We start from the raw sequence: 12,509 nt of genomic DNA on the forward strand, positions 1-12,509 counted from the left end.
AGTAAAAAAAAAAGAAAGAATACATAAAGTGGGGGCTTCACCCCCACAACTCCCTACTTAAATATACCAACTCTGAGATTGCACTACAGTGCCAAAAACGGCAAAGTAATAGAAGCGACCAAGTGAATTCTTTCCCTGGGAAAGAATTCTCTTAAAAGCCACCTCACTATTTTGCCTTTTCGCTGTTTTAAGCTCGACCAAGACACATTCGATAGAATGCGTCTTCAGTCATCTAATAGGAACCCAAAAACGGAACGTTATGGTGAGTACATAACTTCTTTATGTTATGTTGTCCTATCTCGCCTTCATTTGTACAATGATGGGACAGCACCTTTTCCCTGGTTGGCTCACGAGAGTACACCTTTAAGCACAGTGGACCCAAAGGAGGCCCTGTCCCTGGAGGCCAAATCCACTTTATAATGCTTGATAAATGTATGAGGAGTAGCCCAGATAGCTGCAGCACAAATATTATCCATTGAAATTCTGTCCTGAAAGGCAGAAGACGTAGCTAGTGCTCTAGTCGAATGAGCCTTAACGTTAAATGGTAAATCTCTGTTGTTTGAGGTATAGATGAAGGTAATGCAGTGTGAAAGCCAGTTGGAAAGGGTAGTTTTAGAAACTGGCCTACTTTTTTTTTGTGTCTGAAAAGGATATGAACAACTGGTCAGATTTTCTAAAATCTTTTGTCCTATGCAAACAGAAACTGAGTTGTCTGTGCATGTCCAGTTGATGTAATTTGTATTCTGCCTTGTTGCTGTGATTACAGAAAAACACTGGAAGCTCAATAGATTGATTTATGTTAGTTGAAGAAGAGACTTTAGGTAAAAAGGATGGATTAGTTCGTAAGGATACCCTATCCTTATGAAATATCAGATATGGCGGTTTGATAGATAGAGCTTGCAACTTTGATACCCTTCTAGCAGATGTTATAGCAACCAGAAAAATGGCCTTCCAGGAAAGGAACTTGAGGTCTGAAAATGAAGAAGGTTCAAAAGGTGGTAATGTTAGATGAGAGAGAACAAAATTTAATTCCCAAGGAGGAAGGGGTTCCTTAAAGGGAGGTCTTGATAAGGAGGCACCTTTCAAGGAGGATCTACACAACCTGTGTGACATTAAGCTCGAAGTAGGATCACCAATGTGGAAATTAAAAATTGCAGCAAGTTGTACTCTGATGGTTGCTGCAGCTGAACCCTGTTGGAAGAGTTCGGCAAAGAATTCTAAGATTGAGTGAAAAGGTGCAGAAAAAGGGTCAATGTTTCTGTTTTGAGCTCAGAGAGAAAATCTTTTCCATTTGCTAGAATACAGTTTTCTGGTGGAAGCATTATGAGAGGACATCAAGATATGCTTAACTGTTAGAGTGAAATTCTGAAGCCTGACTAAATTGGGAAGTGGAGCAGCCAAGTTGTCAAGCTGAGGGTGTGGAGAGAAAGATGAAATGCACCTGACATGTGTCAGCAGGTCTGGAACTGCGTCCAGAGTCCAAGACTTCTCCTGAAGATGAGGCCAAATGAAGGGGAACCAAACTTTACGAGGCTAGTAAGGAGCAATGAGAATCATCCTGCTTCCCAAGGACTGTGCTTTCTGAATGACTCTGGGTATGAGAGGAAAGGCATACAGAAGTCCCGAGGGCCAATCGTGAGCAAGTGCATCTCTCGGTGTCTCCCCCGGCAGGGGGATTAGGATAAAGTAGTTGCTGCACTTGGCATTCATGGGAGTGGCAAAAAGATCGTAGTAAGGCAGATGCCATGTTCAGAAAATCCTTTCCGCTATGTTCTGATTAAGAGACCACTTGTGAGGCATTAGAATTGCCCTGCACAGCTTGTCTGCTATCACGTTGAACTTCCCCAGAATGTGTGTTGCTACTAGAAAGCACTGGGAAGAAACTGACCATTGCCAAACTCTTAGGGCCTTGGAACAAAGGGGATAAGATCTGGTTCCCCCCGCTTGTTTATGTACCAAACAACAGACATTGTCTGATTGTATCACAACTGCCCCTAGAGGACAGAGTCGTAAAGTGCTTGCAACTCAAGAAGCACTGCTCTCATCTCTAGAACATTTATATGCAAGTGAGCCGCATGTTCTTGCCATATACCTTGGACTGTTCTCCCCAGATAATGCCCCCCCCCCCCAATCTGGGAAGCATCCATGGTCACTGTAGCTAAAGGTTGTTGTGGAACAAAGGGTCTCTCTATGGTCACATGGCTGGAGTGTATCCACCATCTTAACTCATTTTTGCATGATTCCGTTATCCTGATAAGGTGAGACATAGGAAGCTCTTGAAGTGACCAGTGAGAGAACAAAAGCCACTGAAGGATCCTCATGTGCATTCTGGCAAGGGGAACCAGTGTTATGGTGGAAGCCATTGTCCCTAATAATTTTAGATCTCTCTGTAGCCTTGTGAAGTGAGTGAGGTAGTTCAGCGTTCGAAGTGTAAAGGTCGCTGACGAAAAGACACGCTTCCCAGTGTGATCTGCCCTGAAGCCGATGTAGGAGCCAAGATCACCTGGGCCTATGCTCCAAGGGGTAGGCTCAGCACAGAAGAAGTCTGTTTAATATGAAGCGCTTTTTGTCGCCTACAATGAGGCAACTTCTTCAGATAAATTTCAATTGAGAAACACAATTTTATATGCTAATCTATTCACATGATGAAAAGAAAAACGTTGTATCAATGCTATATAAAATAGTGCCAACAATATATAATTAAAAAAACACATTAAAGTTTTTAACTATTACTTGTACAATCGCCTAACTATAAGTTAGCAAAGTGTTTACTCATAGTAAACAAGTTTACCAAGCTTTGTCTAAAAACACATAATACTTAATAAGGTAAAGTTAAATTTAAAAATGAAGATTAAAAGTTAAAAGTCAGAAGTTGAGCATCGATGTTAGAAAACAAACTCTCGAGACTGGATGCTAGTGCAACTAATAATAGTGTACAAAAATATTATTAGTTTAGTTTGTTCCAGTTTTTTACCAAATAGTTGAAAGTTATTGTATATAATACTTCACAATTGACTGAATAACTTTACTAATAATAGGTGCTATATTAGTGCGTTAAAAAAGCCTGTCTATCCAGGCTTTTGAGTTTTAGAAGACACACGATGTTACAATGTTCGTTTAAACCAGGCTCAAAAAATGCATTAGTTGTTATTTGCCATGACAATTCACGATCTTCCAAGAGCAAGTTTAAAGGCCCTCCTCTAATGTCATACTGGATTTGGTCAATTGCTCTAAATTTAAAACTATGGCCTTCGTAAGACATAACATGTTTAGCTAATGCATTTTCTACTTTATTAGTAGCTATTGCATAAGTGTGTTCATATATTCTGTCTCGTAAGTGGCGTTCCGTTTTGCCTATGTAGAATGCTTTGCATAATGCACAGGAAGCTACATAGACAACTAGTTTAAAATTACAATTTAACTTGTAATTTGTATTGCATTGTTTGTCATTAATACTGAAATTTATGCCTGTACTAACAAATTTACACATACTACAACAACCACAAGAATACATTCCCGCTCTCTTATTAAATTCTTTTGTTTTACACGATTGAAGAATACTTTTTAGATTCTTGCCTCTCCTAAAAATAATTTTAGGATAATCACTAAATTTTGCAGACAAGTTTTTATCATATTTAAATAGTTCCCAATTTTTATATAGTATATATCTCATATTGATACTATCTGAGTTGAATGTTATAATAAAACTGCATTCAAAACTTGTAGTTCCACTGCTGTCTGTTGTTTCAACATCATTGACTTCAGTTATATTTTGTATGTTACTGTGTCTATAGAAAAACTGAAGTTGGGTGGACTATTTTTGCACAAAAGTTGACGTGCATTTAAAATCGGGATAATAGAACCATTCTCTCTTTTTAACTTGACTTCACTAAATAGTATCTTAATTAAGTCCAATGGGTAGCCCCTCTGTTGAAACATATTTTCTAATAGGTTACATTCTGTAACAAAATCACTGTAAAGAGAAACCATACGGGCAGCTCTTATCATTTGTCCTTTTACTATGGCTCTTTTATGTGACGTAGGATGTAAACTTGTGAAGTGTAAATAAGAGTTACAGAATGTGCTTTTTCTATAAATTTTGGAAATGTATCTGTTATTAGCCACATCTTTAATTAAGTTGACATCTAAACAGTTGATGTTTACTTCCTGAAAATTAAATGTAAATTTAAAAAAAACTTGTTGTAGTATTGAAATAGTCAAGAAGTTTAGTAGCTGATTCTAAGTTACCTCGAAATAAAATAAATATATCGTCAAGGAAACGTGTAAAACCTTTCCCAATACACCATAACTGTGTTAGCAAAGCTTGATCCACAAGGGGAGCCCATTGCTACCCCACATTTCTGTAAAAATAACTCATTGTAAAATGAGAAATAATTGTTGGTAAGTATGATGTCTAAAAGAATTGTTACTAAATAGGTTTCTTTACTAGGGGCTCCTTTTTTAGAAAGAAATAAATTGACCCATTCTAAGCCTTCAAGGTGTGGGATTGACGTGTAAAGGTCTACTACGTCAATTGTATTTTTGTACACTATTACTAGTTGCACTAGCATCCAGTCTCGAGAGTTTGTTTTCTAACATCGATGCTCAACTTCTGACTTTTAACTTTTAATCTTCATTTTTAAATTTAACTTTACCTTATTAAGTATTATGTGTTTTTAGACAAAGCTTGGTAAACTTGTTTACTATCAGTAAACACTTTGCTAACTTATAGTTAGGCGATTGTACAAGTAATAGTTAAAAACTTTGATGTGTTTTTTAATTATATATTGTTGGCACTATTTTATATAGCATTGATACAACGTTTTTCTTTTCATCATGTGACTAGATTAACATATAAAATTGTGTTTCTCAATTGAAATTTATCTGAAGAAGTTGCCTCATTGTAGGCGACGAAAAGCGCTTCATATTAAATGGATTTATTCTGCCTTTTTTGTGGACCGGACTTTGTCTCCGAGAGCCTTCGTTTGGTTGTATCAGTACTTTTCTACTAGTTTGTTTTTGTTCAGCACAGAAGAAGATCGGGGCTGAGAATCCCCCTCGGGGCAGACCGAGGAACCTCGGCTCCCAGACTCTCTGGATGGCACCAAGAGTGTCGGAGCAGAAGTCGGCTCCGTGATCACCGAAGGGGGTCTCGGAATCGATGGATTCACAGTAAGTGGCACCAAGCACTCTGACTCTGAAAGGTCCAGCTTGGCTTGGAGGAGGAACAACAGTGGGTACAATGGCTATAGTAGACTCCGGGACCAGACGGGTTGGAGCCGAATATAATTTGGTTAGCATTGGCGACTTCAAGAGTCTGCACACCACACGTTCCATGTCATCATCAGATAAGCTCCTGGTGGACCTGGAGAATAGGGACAGAGAAGAGATATGTGCAAAATGAGAGATCTCAGTGTAGGGGAGATCAGTGAAATCTCAACAGACCAGCTTCGAGAAGAGGTATATTGTGGCTCCACAGACTTTGGAGCCGAAGAACCAGGCTTGTCAATCAAAATAACCTCCAATGGTTCTGAAGACTGTGGAACCGAGGAGGTAGTAGCCTTAGATATTTTAGGTAACTTGACTGGAGGCTCTGAATGAGCCGATGCAACAGGTGATTGTTTCTTTTGAGGTTTGTCCTTTTTTGAAGAAGGAGAAGAAGAGGAGGAAGAACAACTGTGGATAGTTTCCTCAAAAATTGGCTTTTAGAGCCCCTTAAAGATTAATTTGTTTCTCCTTTCTTGTAAAACCCTGGCACTGAAGGAATGACAGAATGTACAATCCTCTTGCAAATGAATAGCTCCAAGGCAATAAACACAGATGACATAACCATCAGTAAAAGACATCTTTTGGGAACATTTCTGGCATTTCTTAAAGTCCAAAGGCTTATGTTCCCTCTCCTTTGGGTCTTTGGACATGATATATGACAAAAGACCACACTCTAACAACAGAAAATTCTAAATACTGAAACTACTTATATATAACTAATTACAACAGGAAATACTGAGCAGACAGTTAGACAAAGGAAGATAATAGGGCGTCTAACTAAAATGGCCCTAAATCCCAGAAAAAACAACACACCAACTACAAGCCCTCTAACTAAAACGGGCGAACAGCTCTCTAACTTAAACGAGCTACTATCAAGCTATACGAAAAAGTCACAGCAACAAAACCACTACAATAGATACAGCAAGGCCTACGAAAACGATGGCCAAAGGCAGCACCAAATAGGAATAGTACCTATAAATATCTACATATACTAACTCAAAGTCCAACTATGCAACTACAATGCTAGAAGAAAACACCCACTATAATATATAAAGAGAAAAAAGGTCTAATGAATGTAATAAGTAGAAAAAAAAATCACAACTTAGCCACGGTCAAGAAGAGTGCATCCAACCTCGTAAAGCGGCAAATGAGATCTGGGGAGTTACATCACTGCATCATGGGACACCTATTTGCCACAAGCCAAGTTTCAGTCTTTCAGCTGTGTATTTGGCCAAGTCGGAGCTGAGGATCAGCTCAGAACCCATCATTGTAAGAATGAAGGTGAGAGATAGGACAACATAATATCAATCATTCTCCCAGAGACTGGTGTTTGCATACTATAAATGCATGCCAGCTCTCGGGCAGATCAGAGTTCGTGTAGACTGTGCAGATGGCATGGGCAACACGTGATGTAAAGAGACCTAAAGGAACCTACAACTGTTGTCATGCCAAAGTCCCTAAAAGTTGAAATCCCACCCACAATTCAAGTTCTCATCAAGCGTTCAATAAGGTATATGAAATCTCACACCAGGGTCATGAATCTGATACAGGTTCACTGGACAACCCTTTCTCAAATGGGACCATCTAGACCTAAGGACAAGTCTCAGGACAAAAAGGCTTGGTTCTTAGTAGATCCCATCAGGTTGATTTGGATGACCACTTTCTGAGAAGAGGTTGGATGGACCTAAGACCAAACTGATCAACCAGGGGATGGGCACTGAAACTAGCTTAGAATGCAGCACTGAAGGAGTAGCTGGAGTTGCACTTCCACACCTGTGGGTTACCAATGTAAAGGTAGAACAGAACAAGTTCAAGTCTCTGATAATCAGGGACAATTTCTATCTGAACAAGGACAAGGAAATGGAGCAATAAGAGGACTTGACTAGACACTGACCAGACCTTCAAACTAAGTCATAAGAGGTCACAAGAGAGATTTTCCTGTCAATCCTTTAGGTTGGTACTCCCTGTCACCAAATATAGGATTTGGACAAGTTTCTAAAATCACAAAGAACTTAAAAGAAAATGGTATGAGAGCATAGGAACATTTACTGATGGTGGTAGTACTGAAGACCTGAATTGTGTGAGAGAAAAGAAAAGGAACTGACAGGCATGAAGAACAACATGTATGTAGTTAATGTGCGACATGGCAAACATCATTATGGGCATTTAACCACCCCAGACTGAATGTCTGAAAAAAAGATGCCACAACACATTGAGACTGCTAACACGATGAGCCCAACCACAGTACTGACCAAAGGGGATACATACATACAAACATTTCAAAAATGGGCATTAATGCCTTTCTAGCTTGCCAAAATACCAAAAACCTTGTTCCAATAATAAGTATCCAGGCTGTTCTTAAAAATATCTAAACTAGTACTTGCTTTAATGTAACTTGGAAGTCTGTTCCATGCATCGGCTACTCTGTCACAGAATTGATTATTACACTTCTCATTCCTATAGAATCTCCTGCATAGGTTATCTGATGATTCGCTAGTACTTTTTGTTAACCCCAAACATTCCCAGAGGTAGTTGTCACTAAATGCCCTATATATCTGAATAAGATCTCCTCTTAGGTATCTGTAAGAGACATTGTACAAGTTCAGATATTTTAATATTTCATAATAACTTAAATTTTCACATCCATGGATACCCTTGATATATTTCCGTTGCACTCTTTCCAGTTTGCTCATGCTTGTGTTCTTATAGGGTTTTCATATTGTTATTCCATACTCATGTTTGGGTTTAATGTAACTAACTAACAAACAATGACTTCATTATTTTTAATTTCCTAGACCTTATAAATCTTTTTATACAACCTATAGTTCTATAACTATCAGTAACCAATTGGTTGATATGATTAGAAAAACTCATAGATGAATCTACCCATATACCCAGGCCCTTAAATGAATCTACAGTTTCAATCACTGTGTGCTGTATTAAATATTCACACTTCAGCTTATGCTTACCAAATCTCATATGCTTAGTTTCTGATGTATTTATCAGCATATTATTCCCCTGTGCCCAAATGCTCAATTTAGTCAAGTTATTTTGGAGACATGCCTTATCTGTAACACATGTAATCAGTTTACCCAATTTCAGGTTGTCTGCATATAGACTGTAGAACACCTCAGATGAAAAAGTTAGGTCTGAAAGATACAATGTAAACAAGTAAGGCCCTACGACAGAGCCTTGTGGGGCACCCTGACTGTAACCAAGGATTTCACCTGTCCAGTTGCTGTATGATACTTGCCATGTCCTATTTGTAAGCCATGCAGCTATCCATCTTATCAAGAGTACACCAATACCTAGTTGTACTACTTTATTGATCAGTGTTATGTGTATGACCCTGTGAAATGCTGAAGTTAAATCTATATAAATTACATCACAGCACAATTTTTCATTCATAGCTGTTATTACATTGTTATAGAACATCATGTTACAGGTGGTAATAGATCTGTTTTCAACATGTGCATGCTGATATATGGTTTCAAGTCCCAACCTGTCCAGTTCTGACAATAACTTATCCACTATTACCTTCTCCATTATTTTTCCACAACCTGAAAGCAGACTTAAGGGTCAATATGACTCTGGGTTTGTTCTACTCTCTTCTCCCTTAAAAACAGGTTTAATAAGCGCATGTCTCCAATCTTGAGGAATCTCCCCATATTTATATGACCTAGTGAATAAAACATATAATGGTACTGTAAGTTCTTGCTGAAGTGTTCTTAGCTCATTGTTACTAATTCCATCCTCCCTGTGCTTTGCTTGGATCCAGTTTGCGCAGTTCTTTTTCAATAAAATCTAATTTGATTCCAGTATCTGGGGTTAACTGGATGTCACTAGACAACTTACCACCACTTTTGTGGAGCCAAATTTTTTGCATAAGATTTTGTAAATATAGCTATAATTTTTTGTGTCTGATAATACATTTTAGAATCTTCACACAATTTATCAATTTGTGTGTCTTTACTCCTTCCACATCTTATGTATCAATAAAAAGGTTTCCTATTATGCTCAACATCTTTGTATAAATGTTCTTCAACATTTTCTTAATCTTGTCTCACACTACGCTTAATCTGTTTGTCCAGCTTGTTTATTTCAGTTTTCAAAGTTGTAGTTTGAACTCTCTTCCATTTCTTATATATTTTTTTCTCTCGCCTTAATAAGCTATCTTGTTCTTAATGAAATATATCTGATTAATGTTGTATGCCTATAATCCTAATGTTAAACATATTTTTGATTTTTTGCACTCAAAACAAATTCTCTTTCAAAACTTTCCACATTCCATCTGCATTTTTTCCACTGAACACCTCACACAGTTAGTTTTACATAGCAGCTGCTTTGCTTCCATATAACTGTAATTAACCATCTGTGCATTGGCTTAGATTTTAGTTTGGCAGAATTATCTAGCAACAAATTAACCTTTATAACCCCATGATCACTGCACATCAATGGTGGTAAAACTTAACTTGAAGTTACAGTAATTTCTCTGGGAACACAATGTCTAGTAGATTCCGTCCCCTGGTAGGTTTTTTTTTTACAATCTAAAGCAACTGTTGTTCTTGAATATATGCTTGTCTGTATTATACAGCTGTCAAAGACAAATGCTTGTTCTGGCAATTTATTTGCTAGTTTGCCACTGAATATGTAATGACATGTCATTTTATTTGCCAGTCTGTGCATATACATACACATATTTATCTGAGAACTACAAGATGACCACAGGTCATATATGAAAGTCTGGAATGATTTTCCATGTAGTATAAACTTTGTGAGTCAGGCAGGCAGCCTTTAGAGCATTCTGAGTGGTATTATGATGAAAGTTTTCAGTGCTCCATGATCTAACACAGTAGATCTGATGTTTCCGGCTAAGAAACAACAAAAAGAATGAGTCATAGCTTCTGAAAAATATAGACCAATTCAGCATAAACACAGAAAAGAAAATTTATTCTTACCACTTTTTGGACAAGGATGAAATCCTTATTATGTGTAATCATTGCCTTCAAAAACTGTTTCCTTTCAAATGATGACCATTTATCAGCTCCTAGAAAAACAGCATAAGTTCATCACAGCTAACATTTAATTCCACCATTAATGTTTAATATTTATTATTTATTATTTATTATTTATTTAACATTTGTTGAGCGGGAAAGTCCGACTAGGTTCCACAGATCCTGTTTTCAGCAGAGGCCCGGGGAGAAATATGTTCCATGCATCAGATACCAGCATGACAAAGCAGTGAAATAACTTGCATAACTCTTCACATATTTTACCTACAGAAGGGGAAGACAATGAACTTGCTGGGGAACACAACAGGGGAGTGACAAACTTTGCTAAGGCTTTTACCAAAAAGAAAGGGGCACTGAACTAAAGGCATGTCTGCTAAGACTTTACAGGCCACACACCAGCCAATGGCTCTTTTTAAAAAGCTACTGCTATACACCTTTAAGATGGCACCACCAGTGTTGACCCTCTTTTGAGCAACTATATCATTCACAGACAAACTAATGGTAAAGATAACATTTTTACGAACCAGGTATCAAACTGGCTAGCAAATATAAAAGTTAGCACAAATTATATGCTACTAGCAAATGCATCATGTAATGATATCTCAGAAATACATTAAAATGCTGCTACATCTGCTCAGAGTAGTTTATTTTTTGTAATGTAACAACATTACCAGCAAAACAGTACCATGTGAAGTCAAAAGTCTTAAAAAGGCAGCTACGAAAAAATTAATGCTTATAATATTGTATCTTATGAACTCTCACTGGTAAAGGAGTTCTTAGTAAGTGCAGAATGCACTTTCTTGAGACAATACTTGCTTCATCAGAACATGTAGTTAAATATGTACTCACAAGAACAAGATCACAGCATTATTTGGTTAAGAAAAGATAAACAGCCATTTAACAAAGTCACTCTTAAATAGCTTGATTACAAAAAAAGGTTATATTTTCTGTTTGATCCTTACAAAGAAACAGCTTTAAAAGTCTGAAATTAAAACTAAAAGCAGAACGCCTACCTTTTTAATATACAGGTGAAAGCATTATGCAACTGCAATGCACCAAAGGTAAACTGGAGTTAATGAATGACAATGAGAACAGGATGCTGTTCTCTTAAAGCCCATGTTTGTTTGGTCATTATTTACTTTTATAAACTGAGACAAGCAGGGTGTCTAATACCTTGTATCCATATGCAGCTGGAGGCCTGGAGCAGAAAACCTGCATCTCTATCATTTACCCTTGTGATGAGGCCAACTGCTCTCTATTAAAATGCTTCTCATTCTTGTGCTGGAACTGGCTAAGACTGATTTTACAACTTTTTTCAAAGTTTTGAGGAAACATGTTCAGCTGAGTGATAGGTAACCTGCAGTAAAATCATGAAAGTACTCAGGATTCCCAAAGGGGGAGGTTAAGAGAAGAGGAAATGGCTTAATAATGATGTTTCTTGTTTAAAAAAATGCAGGAATTGAATAATGTATGTAATGTTGCTTAGGTTATATGATACACAGCAATATATGTGAAGTATAATGTTTGTTCTGATGTTGTTAATCTTTCCATTCATCACTGATGGGTTCGGTTCCAAGCCCTTGGAACCAAGTCGGCCTTTTTACCAAGCTCGCGCCAGCCAAAAAAACTCTCGAGCTAAGTCTCTACCCAGAATGCCCTGTAACCCCAGATCTCGTTTGCCACGTAGCTGTAAAGCTGCGTTTCAGCCGAGCTCTCAGCTAAGTGAAACTTTTTTGATATTTGTGCGAAAAATTTTGGATATCTTCATATTTTATTAAGCAATTAGTTTTTCTAGTGTCTTTTCTTTTGTCTGACCTTGGTTTTTCCTCTCTACCCGTAGTTACCATTGGTACACTTTCAAGTACCATTGTTGGTATGGCCTTCCTCCCTTACCATTGTGGTATTTCTTCATTACCATAGTTGGCATTGTTTAACCTATTAGCTGTCTTTTGTTCAGGTGTTTCCTCTCTTTTCTCTATCATACAAGTGCATTGTTATATTTGTGACTTTTCTGAATGGAGTTGACTTTGATTATAGTTGAATTATACAGTTGGCCTGTGGTGTCTTTTTCTCTCTCAATACGTCAGATAAGGAGGGTACTTCAGGTTTTAAGCATTGTACTTCATGTAAGGGCAAGTTACCTTTATTTATTTTTATTTTATTTTATTTTACATTTGTTGACCAGGCTAGTCTAGCTGGATATATGTCCATTTTCAGTAGAGACCCAGG

At 37.5% G+C, this 12,509-nt stretch overlaps 1 protein-coding gene across 1 annotated transcript in view; it reads right to left on the reverse strand.

Moving 5' to 3' along the window:
* Positions 1–12,509, reverse strand: part of TRERF1 (transcriptional regulating factor 1) — a 1,546,663-nt gene that overhangs the window by 502,741 nt on the left and 1,031,413 nt on the right. The window contains exon 10 of the mRNA XM_044060332.1: positions 10,227–10,315. Coding sequence (XP_043916267.1) covers positions 10,227–10,315 — 89 coding nt within the window. The remainder of the gene's footprint in view (positions 1–10,226; positions 10,316–12,509) is intronic.

Source organism: Protopterus annectens, chromosome 1.part0 (assembly GCF_019279795.1).
Source record: "Protopterus annectens isolate FY-2018-M chromosome 1.part0, PAN1.0, whole genome shotgun sequence".
In the NCBI taxonomy this organism is placed as follows: Eukaryota; Metazoa; Chordata; order Ceratodontiformes; family Protopteridae; genus Protopterus; species Protopterus annectens.